The 21,920-nt window shown below is 51.4% G+C and overlaps 1 protein-coding gene across 4 annotated transcripts in view; it reads left to right on the forward strand.

Moving 5' to 3' along the window:
- LPIN1 (lipin 1) overlaps positions 1-21,920 on the forward strand; it is an 80,059-nt gene that overhangs the window by 14,810 nt on the left and 43,329 nt on the right. For all 4 annotated transcript variants that reach the window (XR_013331802.1, XM_077750926.1, XM_077750928.1 and 1 more), the window contains exons 2-3: positions 16,851-17,051; positions 17,788-17,883. Coding sequence is in view for 3 of the 4 variants with exons in the window: in XM_077750926.1 (XP_077607052.1) it covers positions 16,851-17,051; positions 17,788-17,883 (297 nt within the window). In the remaining variant the exon portion in view is untranslated. The remainder of the gene's footprint in view (positions 1-16,850; positions 17,052-17,787; positions 17,884-21,920) is intronic.

Genomic DNA, 21,920 nt, shown 5'->3' on the forward strand with positions numbered 1-21,920 from the left:
GGGACCCGGCGCCGGAGGGCCGTGCTCGGGCCCCGCGGGCCTCTCGGGGGACGCGGTTCGGGAGGGAGGCGGAGGAACGCGCCCGGCGGCCTCGCGAGCATCCCTCGGGCCTTCCCTTTCGGGGCGCCCGCAGGGCTGACCTTGACCGGCCCGGCGGAACCCAGGGGCGGCCGCGGGACCCCGGGACGGCGAGCCCTCGCTGGAGCCGGGACGGGTGGGTCCCGTCCGCGTAGCGGGCAGCCCCTGCCGTGCGCCCGGAACTTTTCTGAAAATGTCCCCTGGGGCTTAGTATTCTTGCCCTGCCGTTGAGGAAACCGGCTCAGGGAAGTTGACCTGCGTGCCCAAGGTCACACAGCTGCTCGGCGGCAGGTTGAACGGGGTTGGAATCTGGTCCTCGGGTTACAGTTCGGTTCCTCCTCGGCCGGGCCTCTGTGCATCTTTCCTGCAGCCCGGTGGCTGCTGGGCCCGGCGGCTCCATCACCTGTCCCTGCAAATAATTTTATTTTGGGGGAAGGCTGGGAACACGGAGGATGCAGAGTAGTGGCTTGGACCGAACTCAAAGTGCCATAGCTCCGGAGCGGAGGTAAGCGGCACATAATTTATGTGCAGAGTAGTCGCTGGAGAAAGATGTCAACCCAGTGTCCCACCGCCAAACAGGAAACTTGGAGCTCAAACAACAGATTCACTCGGAGAGTTTTTAGAACCCGATCGTTTCCCCAGGATAGTAGGGGTATTCTGGAAAAGATAAGCTTGTAAAAGTCTTTTTTTTTTTAATTTATTTTTTTATTTTTGTATCAGAGAAATGGCAGGATGAATGTGACAGTTACAGTTTATCTTTTGTTCTATAATTTGGGTCTTAGGAATAAAAGTAAGTGATTGAGGAATGGATAATAATTGACAAGTTAAACACACATACTATTTTTTTTTAACCCCAGGAATGTGGGAAGATCTCTTTGTTTCACAGTTCTGTATTTTGATCATTCTTCCTATTTGTCAACATCTGTGTCCTATCAGGCATTTTATTTTATTTTTTTTGCGTAGGGATGTGTGTTTTGGAGGTTTTATTCCTGTGCGTTTGTAGGGCTGCGTGGTGTTGGGGAGCCCTGAAGCCTGAACTTTGTGGGTCTGGAGGCCTGGGCTCTGGACTTGGCTTTNGGGGGGGTGGGGGGGCGCGGCTGAATGATCTCTGTGTCCCCGGGGGACCTCAGGAATGGCTGAGGAGAGTCCTACTGGCTTGAGATGGGGATGGCCAGCCCGGCCTGGCCGGAGGAAGGCCTGTGGGCCCAATCCTTGGACCAGAGGGAAGATGAAGGCAGGAGATGGAAAGATATTTCAGAGAGCCCATGGGGGGTGGGCGGGGCGCTGGGGCAGAGAACTTGGCTTTGGAGTTACTTGGGCTCCCAAAGACGTAAATTCTCTGAGCCTTGGTTTCCTCATCCATGGAGTGTACAGGTAATCATACCTATTCATGAGATTAGTGGACAAATTACCTGAGATATACCAGCGGGGGGTCAGTGACTGCAGAGAGCGTTGTTTTAAGGGAGGAACACAGGGTCAGAGAGCGATGTTTTGTTGTTTTTTTTAAATTTTTTTTTAATGTTATATTTATTTCTAGGAGAGAGACAGCATGAGCAGGGGAGGGTCAGAGAGAGAGGGAGTCACAGACTCTGAAACAGGCTCCAGGCTCTGAGCTGGCAGTCAGCACAGAGCCCGACGCGGGGCTCGAACCCACGAACCGCGAGATCATGACCTAAGCGAAAGTCGGACGTTCAACCGACTAAGCCACCCAGGCGCCCCAGAGAGCGATGTTTTAAGGGAGGAGCACAGGGTGCCTGTGAGGAGGGCTGTTTGTAGGGTTGAGACAGTTGTGCCCGATGCTGGCCTCTGGGCTACAAAGCATCACTATGGGACCCCCCCCATCCCCTCTGCCACCCCTCTCCTATTGTGAGGCAGCTTCTGGGTCTGCTGTCTTCTGGGTTCAAGGTCTCAGGAACCCACTGGGGACAGACTGATCTGGGCAGGCATTCAGATGGCGATGGGGGAGGGTCGTAGAGAGCTTCTTACAGGGGAGACCTGGGGAGAGGGGCCGGGGGTTGCATGCGCTGGGGCCGCTTTTGGAACACTTTTGAGAAACACGGAGAAGGCCGCAATCCAACTGAGACACTGAGGCAAGTGCCGTGACCTCTTGAGACCTTAGCTCCTTCAGCGTGACCCCGGCAGAGGAGCTTGGAGCTGCTGAGGAGCTCACGAGGGCGGGGTGGTGGATACGCGGCCTGCTCAGCACTGGGGCGAGCCGCCCGGGAAGGCTGAAGTCCTGTTCTGCAGTGTTCTGGAACTCTGGCCCAGTTTGTTATGGGGGAGGCCCACTCGCTTAAAATCAGAACGGAATTTGTGAAGAAATTCGGGCAAAGCCTAACTTAATTCTTTTTTTTTTTTAAATGTTTATTTTTGAGAGTGAGCGAGTGAGTGAGCGAGTAGTGGAGGGGCAGAGAGAGAGGGAGACACAGACTCCAAAGCAGACTCCAGGCTCTGCGCTGTCAGTACAGAGCCCCGTGTGGGGCTCGAACTCATGAACTGTGAGATCATGACTTGAGCCTAAGTTGGATGCTTAACCCACTGAGCCGCCCAGGCGCCCCAACCTAACTTAATTCTTAATTTATGGAAGCCTTCAAGGGCCCATTTGCTGGCCTTTTCTGGAATGGAGCTTTCTTTCTTTCTTTTTTTTCTTCTTTCATAGTTTATTGTCAAGTTGGTTTCCATATAACACCCAGTGCTCATCCCGTGAAATGGGAGCTTTCTAAGCTGTGACTGGACAGGTCTGGTGAGTGAGGGACCCGGCATCTGTGTTCGCACCCGGCGGCGGATCCAGTGCAGGGGACCCCAGGGCCCAGGCCCCTTGACGAGGAGACCACCAGGGCCCTGAAGGGCGCCTTTGCCTCCTGATGTGCACTTGGCCCGGCCCCCCTCCTTCCTGCGTCCTCAGCACTTCCCTGTGCACCTCTTCCTCTTCCCTCTCTCTTCTCCCCTCTCCCCACCTTTTATTCAACCAATGAGAAGTGAGCACGGGCTGGGGCTGGGCTGTGTGCGGCTGGAGTGTGGGGAAAAGAGTTTCTCTGCCTCCCCCGAGCTCTGGGTCTGGGCTTAGACCAGTATGTGTCACAGTGCGGAGTGTGACACATTGGTCATAAAAATCAGTTCCGTTGGTCCACAGACATTTAAGAAAAGTAGAACAGAAAAGAAGATATTGTTTTGGGGAACTTGTGTTAGCTGTGGGGTGTGTGTGTGTGTGAGTGTGTGTGTTTGTGTGGTCCAGTGGAGAGAGGGAAGATGGGTGTGGGTGTGGGTCCGGGTGGGTGTGGCTGGGGGGAGGGGCTGCACCATCGCACTGGCTTCCTCCTGGCCCCCGGGGTAGCTGTGGTGTCAGCTGCCCTGCTGAGAGGTGGGGAGGAAGTGAGCAGCTCAGCTCTGTCTGGAGAGGAGCGGGGAGCTTTTCCTGCCTCGATCAAGGCCCCACCTCTCAACCCACCCACCAAGTTTTGTGACTCTTTCAACAACTTTAGAACCGTTTGCCGGTCCTGAGCGCTGGGGCTTTCTGGAAAACAGCAACAGGCTGTTAGAACGGTCGTGGCGCTGTGTCAGCTGTTTGCTCCTGAGTGTGATGTACTTGCCGTTGCTCACAGAGCCCGTGCTCGAAACACACCTGTTTGCTGGCTGCTTCTGGGACGCCGTGAGCACATTTACGCCGCATGCCTTGTTCCCAAAGGACCCTCTCTGTCTCCTTGGTTACGTGTACTTTCTCATTTTGGTGAAATCTTTGTCTGCCCTCACCGGTCTCCCTAGGCACACCCTTCGGTTTACAAAAGACAGGGCGCGGGCAGTAAAAGTCACGGGATAACGGGGCACAACCATCCAAGGAGACGTCCTCCTTGGCAACTGCTTGTGCAAATGATTCTTACCAGTGAATTCCGCACCATCACAGGATGCTGTCCAGTCCTGAGGCCGCCTTTGTGCTCAGAGTTTTGGACAAACAGAACTGTATTACTACCCTAGAGCAATACCCTTCTAATATTTCTGTATTAATTTTAATCTGTAACATCCTTTGCCCCCATCTTTTTGAGAAGGTGCAGTTTAAGTTTAATCCAGAGCCCGGGAATCCTTTGTGACCACAGGATTAGCACCGGGCTTTCATGTGGTGTATGCGCTTTGAAAAGTACTTCACGTGTACCATTAATCCTGTGAGGCGGACAATGTGAATCCCATTTTTTAGATACGAAACTGAGGCCGGCAGAGGTTAGTAATTGGCTCCCGGGCACAGGTTAGTGGGAGGCAGAGCTGGGATTGGCCACCAACCACCTACCTCCAGGAAGCCTGTATCCTATCCAACCCCCATCTACACCCCCAAGCTGTAGACCCTGCACTTGAACAATAGGTGATATTTAGCCCTGATGAACTGCTGGGGTGGAGTGTGGGGGAGGGTCACACGGGAATAGAAGTCACAAAGGCAGAGCATTCTTTTTGACCAAGGCACAGATGTAGACAGAGGGCGTGTGCAGGTGTGTAAGGAGGGGGCTGCGAGCCCTGGGCTTGGTTGGTGAGTCGAATGGTTAAGAGCCAGAGGATCAAGGTGTAAACCTGACACTGTGGCCCCGCACATTGGCCGCCCTGTAGTTTAGCTGTCCCCATCCCCGACTGTCCCGGCCTTTTGTGCTCCTTGGCAGGGACCCGAGAACACTCGTCACATGGGATTATAAGATCCGAGCGTTGCAAAATCCTGGCTCTGGAGGAGGAGCTGAGTGGTCACCCTCTGAGCTTTCTGACCAAAGCAGGACGCCCCGCATCCCCCACTCCCTCTTGTCTCAGGAGGTTCACTGACTGGGAGACCCTGACATTGAGTGGACCAGGCTTTTCCATCCCTCGCCCAGTTCTCTGAAGTCCTTAAGAATTAACGTTAAAGTAATACATACGCATTTAAGAAAACACCACCCAGAGGTGAGCCCGCCCGTGAACCTTATTTGGTGTGTAAATCAGTCCAGGACTTTTAAAAAAAAGTTTTTTTATGTCTTTATTTTATCTTGAGAGACAGAGACAAAGAGTGAGCGGGGGAGGGGCAGAGAGCGACCGAGACACAGAATCTGAAGCAGCTCCAGGCTCTGAGCTGTCAGCATAGAGTCCTGCTCAGGGGCTCGAACTCACAGACTGTGAGACCATGACCCAAGCCAAAGTTGGATGCTTAACGGACTGAGCCACCCAGGCGACCCCAGAATTTTTTTTTTTTGTGCATCTCAGAATATGTATAAATGTAATTCTTAAAAAATAGATTCATGTTATATTTTGGTACTCTTTCACTCAGTTTATACCTTTTTATGTTAGTATTTAGTGGAGCTACCTCTGCCTGTGTGTGTGTGTGTGTGTGTGTAGCAGTCTTATGATCTTCTGATCCATGGTTTGTTTAACCAGAGTCCTAGAGATTTTTACACTGTTTCTAACTTTTACACGGCCATGACTGTCTTATACATGGACCTTCCAGAAATAGGGTGGCCTGGAAATATGTGCACAAAATAATAGATGGGGCCACGTACCCACTAGCAGGGGTGATGACTTGGTTTTCCCTGCTTCTCATCCACCCTGGGTTTTTACGAAATGCTTGAAATTTAGACCATCTGAAAGGCCTCCTTTGCATATCTTAAATCATGAATGGGGTTGAGCATCTTCTGATGTGTCATTGACCAAACGGACTTCTTTCTCTGGGAATCCCGTCCGTGTTTTGTCCATTTTTTTTCTATACGGTTAGTTAGCGTGAGGCCCCCTTAAACGGACATTAAGATTCTAGAGATGGGCGGTCATGAACAGTATGGCCAGGGTTTTGCATCTGGGGAGAAGTTGCAAGAGAGTAACTTCTTGGCAAAGGTGTGAGGTCCACAGAAAGATTGTGGGTGAAAAGCCGATCTTCCTGATGTAATAACTGGGCAAGAAGCTCCCAGACCTGCGTTCCCCTCACACAGACCACGTGTTAGCACGGCTGCTCTCGTGAAGCCGCGTGAGATGGGTGGACTGATGCCCATGGACTCCTGTGCCGGGAATTGTCCAGAGTAGCCCCAGGGTGGGGCGCTCCCGCCGTGGTGGGGGGCATCGAAGGAGGAGAAGACTCTCCAGGCCTTTGCTCTGTTTCTTGCAGGGCACTAGCGCCCCCCACCCCCGCCCCAACCCAGACACGCTCGGCACACCTCCGCCACTCCCTCCTTCCTGCGGGACTGGGAGCCGCTCTCCCCTCCCCTGGTCCTGGAGCTGAGCCCTGATGAGTTCCCAGCTCCGTGTCATCCACCTGCTTCAATCAGAAAGGCCCCTGGGGGGGGATGCTCAGGCCATCACCACGTTTGTCTGCAGGTAGCAGTCTGACTTGCAAGCTTTTTAGAAGTGTCTCCAGCTTTTCTGGCGCATTTTTTCATCGTGGAGGGGAGTGCTTGCCGAAGGAGGACGGGCCGCCAGTGGGGGCCCGGATTCGACTTTCATCGGTGTGGACAAACACAGAACTTGACTCTGATTCAGGGACTTGACTCTCGGTGCCATGTCCCCATGCAGAGTGGAGCCGCCGCTCAAGGTCTTCCTCGGTCCAGACCCGGCATGGAGGGAAGAGGTTGGCCGTGCCGAGTGTCGCCTGTGTGGCCGGGTAGGGGTGAAACATGCCCATCTTGACTTTCTCGGGCCGGAGTTCTTTTCTCTGCCTCTCTGCTGCCACGAAGTCACACCTTCCTTCTTGTCATTTATGTGTAACTTATCACTCCTGCTGACTACCTACCCAGTCACCACGCTCCGAAAAAAGACTGCAGTGTGGTTAATAGAAATCACAAGAAGAAGATACGCTGTTTATAAGCCAATTTCGTTTTCTTGCAAGTCTTCTGAGTCACGAGACCATTTTTAGGATTTCTTAGAAATTGCCTTCTTTTTTCTTTTTTCTTTTTTTAATGCTCGGGCCGAAAACTGGCCCTTCCCTCCTAACCTCCGGGGGGACTGTGATTCTTGGGCAACCCCAGTTGTGCCGCATGTTGGTGTTTTCACAAAGAGCCGGCCAGATTTGGATCCCAGACCCGGGGACAGAATGTGCTCGGAGAACGGCCCGGGCGGTGAGTGGAGGCCCCCGACTCCCCTCCGAGACCTGCTGGGGAGCTGACACCACCTTCCTCGCATGTCAGGTGCCGGGCGTGGTGACAGCTGCCCTCTCATGGCCTCAGGACCCCCAGGACAGGGAAGAATGACACATCTCCGGCTTCGAGGACCTGTGGAGAGAGCCCCCAGGAAGCAGATCTGATTGTATCTTTGAGGAACCACGATCCTAACTAAAAGCCACATGACTTAAATACTCCTACTGACAGGGAGCTCACTCTCCAAGGCAAATTCTGCACTTTTCAGGAAAGTTATAAATGGGCATCGCTATTCAGTGGTTAATAACTGAGCCAGTTAAGATCTAAGACTTCCAGCTTCTCGGGGCGCCTGGGTGGCTCAGTCGGTTAAGCGTCCGACTCTTGGTTTCTGCTCAGGTCAGCATCTCACCGTTTGCGGGTTCGAGCCCTGTGGTGCGGACAGTGTGGAGCCTGCTTGGGACTCTCTTTCTCTGCCCCTCCCATGCTCACACGTATGCTCACATTCAGAGAACAAACTTAAAAAAAAAAAAAGACTTCCAGCTTCTCAAGGATGCGGATTAATCTTACCTGGTGTCAAACCCAGAGCCAGATACAGGGCAAGTATCTGTGTGATGGGAGGCATGGTCCGTGTGTGTGTGTGTGTGGGAGGAGGTGTTAGTCACTCACCTGTGCTCAGAGACCCCTTTCTGACATTTAAGGTAGATCAGGATATAAGAGGAGGGGGGGTTATCTATGAGTATTCAGACTTGACCAGTGAAATCTCGCCCTTTTTCTTCTTTAACTCAGACGGAAGGAGCACCTTNGGCTGGCCTGCCGCTCCTGGACCGCCGGGCAAAGCACAGGCGTATCTGTGGAGCAGAAGACCAGTCTCCAAACCAGACAGCAGCTTAGGAGGAGGCAGTCCATCTTCCAGAATGGACTCTGGTGGGTGGCGTGGGCCTCACCGTTGGAGAAGCGGGTATCTTTGCATTTACTGCGCCTTACTGCTTCCTGCGTGTGTCCGCCAAAGTTGTGTGTGCTTCCTGTACATAGATACGACTGTTCAGGGTTTCGGGAGGTAGGCAGCGTTGTCACAAAGTTGGATACAGACTCATCTTGGATTCGAATGCTGCTTCCGCCCCTTCCCTGCGTCGGGACCCTGAGCAACTTACACCCATAAACGCCAAAGTTCAGTTTCCTTCTCTGCGAGATGGACAAACTCTATCCTTTGCACCATGATGATAAAGGGATAAATAGTTTAAACTCTGTTGTTATCACCGTCTGGACAGTGTACCAGCTTTCATGGTAGGTGACAATGGACTGTGGTTTGTGCCACGCTGGTTCACTGCCGAACTTTCTTTGCCTGGTGTTGCCAGTAAGCTCGGAGTATTTAGAAGCCTCTCAGCTGTGCTCCTTTAACCAAAGTAGCGGGCAGGCTGGGACCTGATTAAATTGGTCAGTGTCTGTTGGCCCTTGAGAGCAGCAGCCCTGTATCCGGCTGCATCCTGCCGCTGCTAACAGGAGCGGGAGCCGAGGCTTCCCCCCAGGCTGGCGCTGGGTCGGTTCCCAGTCTCGAAGCTCGCAGCGGATGTACCGCAAAGCCGGATCCCAAGGCGCTCCTCCAGCATGTGCCACGGCAGTGCGAGTTTGCCTGTGTGCACCCACAGGGCTCCGTGGCAGCCTCGGTCCAGGAGACGATGACTCCTTCTGCGGCTGAAAACGCCAGTCTTCCAACATAAAGGAGGGTGTTTTGACCTTTCAGTCCTTGAGGTCCGTGCGGAAGGTCTAGAGTTTCCCTCCCAGGAGACCCTGAGATAGGGTAGCAGAAGACGGTATGAGTTCTTGTGAAAATACCCAACCATGGAGTCTGACAGGTCTGGTGCCTTTCTCAGGGAGGTGGTGACAAGGAGCCATGTTTCTTTCTTTTTCTTTCTTTCTTTCTTTCTTTCTTTCTTTCTTTCTTTCTTTCTTTCTTTCTTTCTTAAATTTTTTAATGTTTTATTTATTTCTAGGGGAGAGAGAGAGACAGCGTGAGCAGGGGAGGGTCAGAGAGAGAGGGAGTCACAGACTGAAACAGGCTCCAGGCTCTGAGCTGGCAGTCAGCACAGAGCCCGACGCGGGGCTCGAACCCACGAACTGCGAGATCATGACCTAAGCAAAAGTCGGACACTTAACCGACTAAGCCACCCAGGCGCCCCATCTTTCTTTATTTAATGTTTTCTTTTCTTTAAAAAAAAAATTTTTTTTTCATGTTTTTATTTATTTCCGAGAGAGACAGACAGCATGAGCAGGGGAGGGTCAGAGAGAAGGAGACACAGAATCTGAAGCAGGCTCCAGGCTCTGAGCTGTCAGCACAGAGCCGGACGCGGGGCTCGAACCCGTGAACCGTGAGATCATGACCTGAGCCGAAGTCAGAGGCCCAACTGACTGAGCCACCCAGGCTCCCAAGCAGAGGGCTTTTCTAAGTTATCATCTCATTCATGCTCACGACAAGTGGTGAGGTTCCATCAGAGACGTGGTGTTCATACCTCCTCCCATGCACAGAGCTCGAAAATTTTGGAGGAAGACAATCACATCTGACCATCTGACCCTATATTTTGTGCAGTTCCTATTTTTTTTTTTTTTAATTTTAGAGAGACACAGAGAGAGGGACAGAGAGAGAATGCGAGCAAGAGAGGGGCCGGGGGGTAGAGAGAGAACCCCAAGCAGGCTCCATGCTCCTCGGGCTCGATCACAGGAACCATGAGAGATCCTGACCTGAGCCAAAATCAGGAATCAAACGCTCAACCGGTTGAGCCACTCACGCGCCCCTGGTTTCCAGACTCTTCTCCTTCGTGTTTTCAAGGCCTGTTTGTGGACAAGAAATGTCTAAGGAGCCTGTTCCTTAAACTCTGTCTGCAGTGAGTTTTGTTTGGGGCTTTGCCTTCATGGACTTCAGGTTCCTGGGAGAGAACAATTCTCATTCCCAATTCTTCTTGTTTTTACATTTTAGCTCTTTCCCCTCAGTCCCGGGGTGGTCGAGCTATTGCAGAGGCAATCTGCACCTGTGGAATGTTTTTGTGATGGGACAGAAAACAAACCAACCAACCCAAACAATCCCCTTCCCCCACTCACCCTTGGTTTCTTGCTTGAAGACTTGATTTCCTACTGTTGCTATAGACCAGGGCACAGCAGCATCAAGTCAGAGCCCCGCCAAATTCTTAAATTCCCTCCACAACCTTTTTGCCACAGGGTGGTTGAGACTCTTTGGTGATAACAGCGTTGCTGGGGAGCTCACTCCCTCTAATGAGTCAGTGTCCTTAGAAACTTGGTCTCACGGATTGGGCCCCCCCCGGCTCTGGAAGGCCCTCTCTGTAATTCCGATTTTATTTACAATCTGTGATCGTCTATGCAGCACTGTGTACTCAGTCCACATGGGTTATGACGTGACATTTAGGTCTAAATGATTGCCGTCTGTTTTTCTAAAGCCTCATGGCCTATTTTCTTTAACTGGGCCTCACCCATTTATACTGGTTTCATGCAGCGAGGTGAGCAGGACNAGCATCTGGCCGACGTGGGTTCCGCATCAGAAATGGGGCAATGGTGTTGGTTTTGAGCGCTGCACAGGGTTGCTTAGATTTTTATCACACCAGCTCACTCCCGGGATGGTTTTCTGTGCTCTGTGAATTGATGTGCAAATGCAGATTAGGGAGCGGAGAAAGAGAAGTGGAGGTGAGAAAGATTTAACAGAGATGGAGATTCTGCGGGCTGGAGTCTTGGGCAGTTTGCGTTCATTTTGACCTTGGTCAAGGTGGGGGTCCTGGTCTGTCAGCCTCTCAGGGAAGGGGAGCACAGACGCTCATTTACGGGTTGCCTCCCAAACTACCATTTCATTTCTGAGGAGCCAACCCACAGGATTAAAGTGGGGAGACCATTGTTTCCCGGGAAACATGGCTTTGGCCATTTTCTAGAGACGACTGGGAAGGGAATGAAAAATGACTTACCCACTTGCATATCAAATGAGTGGAGCAAGCAGTTTCCGAGTTGACGGTTAAGGGGCTTGGCCTAAAATAGTTAGAACCCTCGTATTTAGTACCTGTTGCCATTCGAGTTGAATACACTGTTTATTATTAATGTTGTAAGTGGAATCCCAGGTGGAAATATGCTTTTGGATTTTAAAAAAAAATTTATTTATTTTTGAGAGCGAGAGAGAGAGGGAGGGAGGGGCAGAGAGAGCGGGGAACAGGGGGTCCGAAGCTGGCTCCGCACTGACTGCAGAGAGCCTGACACGGGGCTCGAACCCATGAGCCGTAAGATCGTGATCAGCTAGGGGCGCCCGGGTGGCTTAGTCGGTTAAGCGTCCGACTTTCGCTTAGGTCATGATCTCGCGGTTCGTGGGTTTGAGCCCCGCGTCGGGCTCTGTGCTGACGGCCAGCCCAGAGCCTGGAGCCTGTTTCAGAGTCTGTATCTCCCTCTCTCTCTGACCCTCCCCTGCTCACGCTGTCTCTCTCTCTCTCTCCTAGAAATAAATAAAAACATTAAAAAAAAATTAAAAAAAAAAAGATCGTGATCAGCTAAGCGGAAGTCGGACGCTTAGCTGACTGAGCCACCCAGGCGCCCCTGTGCTTTTGGATTTAATGTTTTATCTGTTTGGCTCTAATACAAGTACCATAGTAGTTTCTAACTTAGGGAAGACTATCGGAAAGACGGTATTCCCATAAGATGTCATAGCCTCAGAAAATTAGCCTCAAACTATCTTCTGGAAAGCTAGAAGATGCCCTGTTAAAATAAATAATCCATATATACATATAACATTTAATATGTATTTATGTGCATAACATTTTATGGGTTCCCTAGCCTCCGAAAACCCACAGTACGGTTTGGAGAACTCTCCGTTTGGCCAGAGTGTTTGTGCGCGTTTGGGTTCTCTCTCCTTAAAAGATGACTGAAATAGGCTCTGCGATCCTGTTTCATGAGATGCACGAAGCCCCATCAGGTGAAGCAGCTATTTCTTGCCGAGTTTTGAGACGAAAATCATTAGACTTAAAAGGAATTCGGAACGGGGGGGAGTAAAACGCAGGTGTTTGTGTCTCCAAGCAATCTCCCTGCACGCATAAGCGTTTCATTTTGTGTTTTACAGGTTGTGCTTTGGTTACCCTTCAGGTAATTAAGATGCTTTGGTCTTCAAAATATTCCCCTCACCGCCCGATCCTGAGTGGTATGAACATGGGGAGAGAGGACAGTAGTGAGATGAACGAGCCAGTGTAGGGAGGTGAGTCCATCTCAGGCTGGCTGCTCTGGCGTCTTGACCTTAGGGAGATCAGGTTGCCTTCTTCCCTGAGCCCCTTGACTTTGAATGGAGCGCAAAGGAGGAAGTGAAATTGGTGCCCAGCTGGTCTTGTGTTCCTCCAATATTTGCCCTGCGCTTATTTAGAAAAATCCTGGAAGAGGAGAAAGAAGAGCCATGGGTGCCTCCGCCTCTCAGCCAAGCGGATGCTGGGGGTGAACTGGGGACCCCCCCCACTGCCCCCGCAAAGGCTGTCCCGTGCCTCCTGGGCCCCGGCACATATTATTCACCTTCCTGAAATGAATTCAGGTTAGTCCAGTGTTCTCGCTCACCCCCTTTAAAATCGTGGTAAAATAGCCATCACATAAAATTGACTGCCTTAACCATTTGCAGGTGTACAGTTCAGAACACTTCGAATAAGCACATTCACACTGTCTGTGCGTCCGTCCCTCCATCCAGCTCCAGCTTTGTTTCTTACTTACGCCCCTTCCCTCCTCCCCAAAGCCGCCGGTGATCGCTGTTCTACTTCCTGTTTCTAGGGTTGGCGTGCTCTAGGGACTTTCGGCAGGTGGAATTAGACACAGGGCATTTGACCTTTTGTGACCGGCCTATTTCACTTAGCACGGCGTGGTGTCCTCAAGGTTTATCCATGTTGTAGCATGTGTTGGAATTTCCTTCCTTTTTAAGGCTGACTAATACCCCATTGGATGTACAGTCCACATTTTGGTGTGTCCACTCATCATCCATCAAGGGTCACTTGGGTCATTTCCACCTGGTGGCCATTGGGATAATGCTTCTGTGAACACGGGCGTGCAAACATCTCTTTGAGACCCTGCTTTCGGTTTTTTGGGATTTGTATCTAGAAGTGGAATGGCTGGGTCATATGGTAATTCTGTTTTTAATTTTCTGAGGAACTGTGTTCTGTACTTTTCCATACATAGCGCGGTGCCATTTTGCATTCCCACCAACAGTGCACATGGGCTCCAGTTTCTTCCCAGCCTTGCCAACCCGGTTTTTTCCCTGTGTTTCAGATAGTATTCATGTAGTAGTCTCCTTTCTAGAAACTTCTCAGCAATCAGTTAAGACAGTCCTTGTAGATGCTGAGAAGAGTTCCTGGGAGCCTACTGCTGGGTGCGGCTATGATCCTGTCATTGGCTAAGAATTTACGGAACAGATTCCCTTCTTTCCAAATGGAGATATTTTCAGATCTGCAAATACGTTATTCAGTAGAAGGGGTAACTAAAGATACCAAGTAACTTCTGATTATTTGTGGTGGGAGAATCACACCAGGCACGAAGGAAAGATCACAGGACCAGGAATCAGGAAGTTCGGGGTCCCGCTCCATCTCTGTGAGTCGGGGAGCACTCCCTGTCACTTTCCATTTCGGGGCTTATTTCTTCCAAACGAGGTGTCAGAATAACAACCGAGGGCCCTGCCGCCTTCGAAATCTTCAGATTCTGCACAATAACCTTCAATTTGCTCGCTGACAAGGGGGAGGGATGCTTTGTTCTTGAGGGCAAGACAGCAGAGCACCCTTTAGTCTGAATTATTAAAGATGCGCCTTCAGGCTTTATCTTGGAGCCATCGGACCTTGCAGTTGTCTAGGCTAATGTTCTCATCTTACAGATGAGGAGCTGGGGTGCCGGCAGGTGGGAATGGTCTGGTTGTGAACTTTCTCTCTGTTGGGGATATGGCATGCTGGCCGGGGCAGGGTAGGGTGGGGGGTGCATGAGCAGCGGCCGGTCCTTAAGTTTCCTCGTCTGAAAGGCCTCGGCGTTGTTGGGAGAATTACTCGAGCACCTGGTCATGTGAGAGAATCATAGAAAAATGTTCATGTTGCTTCCACTTGGCTGCAGAGTTAGAGGTTTACCCCCCTCGGGGAGCCCCGTACGTTAAAATCTACATTGAACATTGAGGTGGTGTTTTTTGTTGTTGTTGTTTTGGGTGTTTTGTTTGTTTGTTTTTGTTTGTTTGTTTGTTTGTTGGTAAAATAATTCCCTAGAAGAAGGATCAGAGTTCTTCACCCTGGCTGGCTCGGTTGGAAGAGCCTGTGATGTGACTCTTGATCTCAGGGTCATAAGTTTGAGCCCCACGTTGAGCATAAGGCTTCCTTAAACCCCAAAACAAAAACAAGATGTATCAGGGTTTCAAGGAAGCCTTTTTCGCATTGCTCATCTCTTCAGGAACGGTCTCCTCTCCCCTATCACACGAAGTCAGTTAGCTTGCACGGTTATACAGAAATTGTGCCATTTTCTATTTTTATGTGCACGTGACTTGCATTAGCAGTGGGGGCCGGCGCATCGCGCAGACCTCGTCTGTAGGTTTTGTTTGTTGCTGTTAGGGCTCTGGCCTGTTCTAAATTAGCCTTAAATCAACAGTTTGTGTTTACCCCCTGCCTGCAGGGCTTTTGACCGACCAGCATTGAGCCTCAGTTTCCTCATTTGTAAAGCGGGGGGAGGGGTGCTACGATCACTTCTGCGCCTGTCACAGGAGTTGAGGTGAGGCTTATAAAAGGTAGTTTTTGGTTTTTTTTAACTTGAAAAGACAAGGCTTGATCCTTGGCCTCAGGGACAATCTGGCTTCACCCAGTGACAGGAAAACCATAGGGCCAAATCGAGACACATCAGCGCAAGAAAGATCACAGACCCGAACTGTGCTAACAGGTCAGGGACAGGTGTGCATACGCAAGATGGCGGTCGCCGGGATCATTGTCAGGGACCTGAGGTGGGTGGGCTCAGCCTGGTCCCTCGCACCCCCACGGAGGGTGGGCGGTCACTGGTGCATGATGGGTGGGAGGGAGGGTGAGGTCTTGGGGTCCAGCGTGCAGACCCTTCATGCTCAGATGCTGAAACCACGTGGCCTCAGGAGGCCACCAAACTGCACAGAGAGGAGAGGGGAGTGCAGGTTTGACTGGGCCTACGCTTGAGGTCAGCTAAGCTGGGGAAGAGGGGGCCTGCAGGCTGGCAAGGAGGGAGCCCCCAAGGGAGCTGATCCTGAGGGCGGGCCCCTGGGGGCAGGTGCCCTGAGGATGGTCCCTTGAGGGCAGCCACTTCTGAGGGCGGGCACCTGGGGGCGGGCACCTGGGGACAGCCGCCTCTGAGAGCTGGAGTCCCACTTGGTGGAGCGAGGAGGAGTGAGTGGTGGAGGGGGGCTGTAGGGATGGCCCTCGGGGACCATGGGCCAGTCTGAGGTGTCGGAGTCCCATCGGGCACGTGACAGGGCCAGACCGTGGCAGCAGAGGGTGGGCTCTGCCCAGGTGGGCAGGTGAGGAGCAGCCCTGAGGCGGTCGTGGGAGCCAGAGCAGGGCGCCAGCTCCTGGCCGGTCCTCTGTACCGAGCATCTCCCTGCCCGCTCACCTCCACTTCCTCCTCGAGGTCCCCTTTCGGGCTGGAGTCTGGTCTGCACCATCACTGGCAGCCGCCACTTAGTCTTCCACCTTCTGGCTTTTTCTTGTCAGTCGGCACATTGTTATCATGATACTTTCTCGAATTCATGGATCGAATCATCATTTTGTCATTCCCGAATCTGCGGTGGCTTCACGTTGCCAGCTAGAAACGTGTGGACCTCCCGGCGTGGCTTAAACTCGCATCCTTCCCTGCATGTTCTCTGTCACGGGTACAGCCCACTGCGGGGCTCTGCCCACCTTTTCCCTCCTTGCCCGCCTGGTGTGGCCCCTCCGCCCCTCAGTCCTGGCCCTTAGCGTCTGCCTGAAACAGACAGAGCCACACTGCCATATTTAGTTCCTTGTGTTTTACTTCTGTCTCCTTCATGAGCCTGTGAGTCCCTTCAGAGGACAGAGACTTGGTCTCTTGTGTCTCTGTGTCCCCACCACCAGGTCCTTTGTGGAGGAAACGCCCGGGTGTTTGCTGACCGGACTTCAGCTGATTAGCTGGGTGGACAAACCAAAGTGTTTGGAATGAATGTCTCGGGGAATCGTGGGCCAGGGTCAGAGAGACAGACCATGACTGGGATGGAAATGGTTGTAAAGGAGTCATTGTCTTTCCTTCTCAAGCAAAAATAGTCACTTTTTTCTTCTCATGTTATTGACTATCTACTCGGCATGGTGGGCGATAGATACTAAGACTGTAGCAAATACAGTCTCTTTTTCCAAGTTTTACGATTTCGTGTGTAAAACCTACATGTGATGACAGAGCAAAGCTGGCAGGAGCCGCAAGGCATCGCTGGGCCCGGAGGGGAAGAGCCCGGTGTTAACAGATGCGTTTCTGGGGCTGCCGGGGTGGAGGTTTGCGGGCTTGCTGACCGCGTGGGGGGTAGATGGGCAGTGGGGGTGGGTGTGGTGGAGCCCATTCCCTGGAACAAAATGACCCGAACAAGGTGTGCAAGTCACACGTGTAATTCATGTGTTTGACACAATAACGCGCCCATTTGGACTGGCTCTCGATGGACGGCCTTCTCTGAGTTAATTGTGTGTCTGCATGTGGGTTGTTTGCGTCTCTGTTTTCCAGGCTCAAACCATGAATTACGTGGGGCAGTTGGCCGGCCAGGTGTTTGTCACCGTGAAGGAACTCTACAAGGGCCTGAATCCTGCCACCCTGTCCGGATGTATTGACATCATCGTCGTCCGCCAACCCAACGGGAGCCTTCAGTGCTCCCCTTTCCACGTGCGCTTTGGGAAGATGGGCGTCCTGCGCTCCCGAGAGAAAGTGGTAAGAGCCTAGGACCCGGTGACCTGCGGTGCAGTTTCTCTCTCCAGAGAAAACTCGTCGTATCTTGTCTTTGGACTGAGCTTTAGACCGCTGGGATTGTGGCTCTGCACTGGAAGCAGTTGGTCCCTGAACTGACAAGTATATTAACTCATATCATGGCGTTAAATCACTCCAAAACGTAGTGGCAAAAACCAGCTATTTCTTAAGCTCCTGGGTCTGGTGAGTCAGAAATTCAGACCACGTGCGGCCGGGCTGGTGTTTCTCTGCCCTCTGAGGTCTCAGTTGGCAGACCCCGTCCAAAGATGCGGTCACTCCCATGGCTGCCGGCCCCAGGCTGGGCCCTCGGCTGAGAGTGTTGGCCAGAACGCCCACATGTGGCCTCTGCACATGGCCTGGGTGGCCTCACAACGTGGCGACTGGATATAGTGTGAGCATGTGCGGAGGAAAGGAGCCACGTGGAATCTGCATTCTTCTGCTGACCTGGCCTTGGAAGTTCCATAGGGCCACTTCTGTTGGGCTTCTAGCTGGGGACAATCGCAAGCCTTCCCGGGCTCAGGGTGGGGGATGGAGGCAAACAGACTCCACTTCTGATGGGGAAGAGCACCTAAGCCGGGCCTGAGTGATTGAGATTTGGAATTGTGAGATCATTTGGGGATGTATGTGAGTAAAATACGTGTATGTAGAGACACGCCCCCCTGGAGGTTTCCTGTTGTGGTGACGAGTGTTTTTCTTTCAGGTTGACATAGAAATCAACGGGGAATCTGTGGATTTGCACATGAAGCTGGGAGACAACGGAGAAGCGTTTTTTGTTCAAGAGACTGATAATGATCAGGTAGGACGGCTGGGTGGTCAGCGTTACTTCCTAGTTTTGCGTTTTGAGCGATGCTTATCTGGAGGACACAGCGGAAGTTTGTGTGGAGAAGTAATGCTGTGCTGGGCCCTGTAGCCCGTCGCGGCAGAGAAGGTTGGCTGTTTCCCCTGACCGGGGGTGTTGGAGCCCGACAGGGTGGGTGCGTGCTGTGTCCACACAAGGCCTGGCAGTCCTGACCCGCCTCTGTGTGCTCACCGCGTCCTAGGAAACCGGAACCAAATGTCATCCAAGCTGTCGTCCAGAGTGTACAGGTTACACTGGTGTGTCAAATCCTGGAGGGCTGGATGTTCTAAGTTTTGTTTCGTGAGTGGCCAAATCCCTTTTCTTTTTCTTTCTTTCTTTTTTTTTCTTTCATAGTTTATTATCAAGTTGGTTTCCATATAACACCCAGTGCTCATCCCCACAAGTGCCCTCCTCCATGCCCATCACCCCCCTTCCCCCGCCCATCAGTCCTCAGTTTGTTCTCAGCACTCAAGAGTCTCTCATGGTTTGCCTCCTCCCTCTCCCCAACTATTTTTCCCCTTCTCCTCCCCCATGGTCCTCTGTTAAGTTCCTCCTAATCCACTTATAAGTGAAAACATATCATATCTGTCTTTCTCTGCCTGGCTTATTTCGCTCAGCATAACACCCTCAAGGTCCATCCACGTTGCTACACGTGGCCAGAGTTCATTCTTTCTCATTGCCATGCAGTATTCCATCGTATAGATGAACCACATCTTCTTGACCCATTTGTCAGTTGATGGACACTTAGGTTCTTTCCATGATTTGGAGAGTGCTGCTATGAACATTGGGTGCATGTGCCCCTATGCATCAGCACTCCTGTGTCCCTTGATTTATTTTTTATTTTTTAAAAGATTAATAGTTTTATTAATTCGGGCACCATGTGATTTATCCATTTCTAGCAGACGATTCGGTGTTTTTCAGTATTCTCTCTCATAAGACATGTGCAACCATCACCAGGAATTTTAGGACATTGTCATCACCCCAGATAGAAACCTTGCACCCTTCATCTGTCACCTACCTGTCCGCAAGCCCCCATTCCTTCCTGAGCCCTAAGCAGCCCCTCTTCTTCCTGTTCGTATACATTTCCCTCTTCTGAACGTCCATACGAACGCCATCTTACAGTGTGTTGTCGTCTGTGCCTGGTTTCTCCCACTTTGCATGTGTTGTGGGTCCATCTGTTCCTTAGCCTGTGCTGGCAGGATAATAGCCCATGGTTTCCACGCGCCCCATTTTGTTCATCCCTTCATGTGCCCCTGGACATTTGGGATGTTTCTGCCTTCTGGCCATGATGAATAATGTCGCGCTTTCGCGTGGACGCGCATTTTCGTTTCTCTCGGGCGTGTACCTAGGAGTACAATTGCTGTGTCACGTGGCCACTCTGTGTTCAGTGTTTGAGGGCCTCCCAGACCGTGGTCCAAAGCTGGGCACCGTTTGATGTTCCCACCTGAAGTGCATGAGAGAGTTTTGATTTGTCCACATCCTCATCAACCCTCGCTGTCTGATTGATTCCGGCCATCCTGGGGGCGAAGGGGCAGCTCATCGTGGTGTTAGTTTGCGTCTCCCTGATGACTAATGATGCTGAGCCTCTTTTCATGTTCTTATTGGATACATTTGTGTGTCTTCTTTAGTATATATTTTTAAAGTTTATTTATTTGGAGAGAGAGACAGCGCACGTAGGGGAGGGGCAGAGAGGGAGAGAGAGAGAATCTCAGGCAGGCTCTGCACTGTCAGCGCAGAGCCCAATGTGGGGCTCGAATCCACAAAACCGTGAGATCATGACCTGAGCCGAAACCAAGAGTCGGACGCTTAACTGACTGAGCCAGCCAGGCGCCCCTGTGTATCTTCTTTAGAGAAATGTTTAGAGAAAAGATCTTCAGATCTTTTTTAAAACTGGGTTTTGGTCTTTTTATTATTGAGTTGTTAAGAGGTCCTTAGATATGTCTGTTAGCTTTCTTGATGGTGTCCTTTGAAGCACAAAACTTAAATTTTGATGGAATCCATTTTATGTCTTTTTGTTTTCTTTCCTTGCGCCTGCTTTCGGCGTCCTAGCTAAGAATAATGACGATTCACCGCTATGTTTTCGTCTAAGACAAACCGCTTTTTAGCTCTATCTTTCATTGAGAAAGCCGCATTGAAGGGATCCTGGGTTGTGATTCCTTCGTAGAATCCTCTTAGCTGAGTTCCTTTACGGGAAGACAGCAGCTTTCTGGAAAGGAGCCAATCTCAATAGCTCTGGGTTCTACAACACATGCCCATAGTTTTAGTTTCAGAATACAACTGTCCCAGGCTCTGCTTCCTTTCCGTGTCCCCATCAGAGGACCAGCATCTTCCATCCTCCCTCCATCTTCTGTAATAACCCATGGCCGGTGGGGGGTGGGGGTGGGGGAGTCCCTGCCCACCTTTGCCTTCCTATTCAAAGGGAAGGCTCTGAGAAGCGTTAAGTCATAATGACTGATTCTTTCCATCTCACATGGATACTTGCATTTTAAACTTCTGCTGCCCCTTAGCTCTGGACAGATTTACACTGTGAGGGCTGAAGAAGCACTTCGGGCGAGGCTGTGTTGGACGCCACAGACCCGTGGGCCTGCTGTGCTGGCCTTGACAGTACCCATGGGTGGGACGGGGCTTCACGGACCAGAGTGCGTTCCTCCCCTCACTCGCACCTCTGGCGACCCCTGGAAGGCCACCGGAAGCTAGGAAGCCTGTGTCCCTCATCTCTGGATTGTTCCAGGGTACGGTCTCCCCTCCACCTGTGGGATCTGCTTCTCCCCTGTCCAAGCTGTGGACCGTTCTTTGCTCTTAACCCCGTGTCAAGGCCGTCTACATTTCTTCTTTGGCCCTCTGAACGGCTGGGTGAGATGACCTCTCCCTTCCCCCTCTCCGGCCTAAGGCTTCATCTCTCAGATATTCATTTTATAAGTGCAGCACATCGCGTGTTCTCTAAGAGTCAGCCCCATGTTTTCTTTGAGAGAGAGAGAGAGGGAGAGAGACAGAGCACAAGCAGGGGAGGGGCAGAGAGAGAGGGAGCCCCAGAATCTGAAGCAGCTCCAAGCTGTCAGCTCAGAGCTGGCTGTGGGGCTCTAGCTCATAAGCTGTGAGATCAAGTCTGATGCTTAACTGACTGGGCCACCCAGGCGCCCCTGTATATATTCTTGACTTCTTGTTACTGAGTATGGCATACTAAATAAGTCATCCATTAATACGGTGATCGTTACGGTTTTTTAAAAACTGCTAAATCATTTTTAAACTGTTAAATTGACAGGCTTGTGTTTTTTCCTTTAGTTTTTAAGAAGAGAGTCAGCATCTAATCAACAGCCGTTACCTGGGTGTCTGCTCTCTTGTTGGTGGGTTTGGGGATGCGGGTTGTCAGCTGGGTTTGTGTTTTTTAAATTACTATCATCTTAATTCAGTGCATAATAGAAAATACAGGGGTGCCTGGGTGGCTCAGTCGGTTAAGCGTCCGACTTCGGCTCAGGTCATGATCTTGTGGTTCATGAGTTCAAGCCCCGCATCGGGGCTCTGTAGTGACAGCTCAGCCTGGAGCCTGCTTCCAATTCTGTGTCTCCCTCTCTCTCTGCCTCTCCCCCACTCACGCTCTGGCTCTCTCTCTCTCACAAACAATGAATAAACGTTAAAAAAAATTAAAAAAATACATACACATCCTTTCTCTCTTTTATGCACACACACCCACACTGAAATGCAAAACTGAGTCCAGTTACTAGGGTAATATGATGACTCAAAGTCCATGTCTCTCCTCTTTGTTTTGGGTACTTGAAACACAGCTGACCATTGGTGGCCTGAAATCACTAGTTATCTTGCTTTGTTACAATTATGAAAACGCAGGATTCAGTACAAATGACATTGAGTGCACCGTTGACTTTGTGGTCGGCTATCTGGTCCGGCCGCCGCACTGCTGTGGTGGTGGCGACTGGCCGGCCTGCCCTGCGAGGCCTTCCCCCAGGGTGCTCGGGCTCCTAAAGGAACCCCGGCTGGCC

The sequence above is a fragment of the Crocuta crocuta genome, unplaced genomic scaffold (genome assembly GCF_008692635.1).
Source record: "Crocuta crocuta isolate KB4526 unplaced genomic scaffold, BGI_CrCroc_1.0 scaffold129, whole genome shotgun sequence".
NCBI lineage: Eukaryota > Metazoa > Chordata > Mammalia > Carnivora > Hyaenidae > Crocuta > Crocuta crocuta.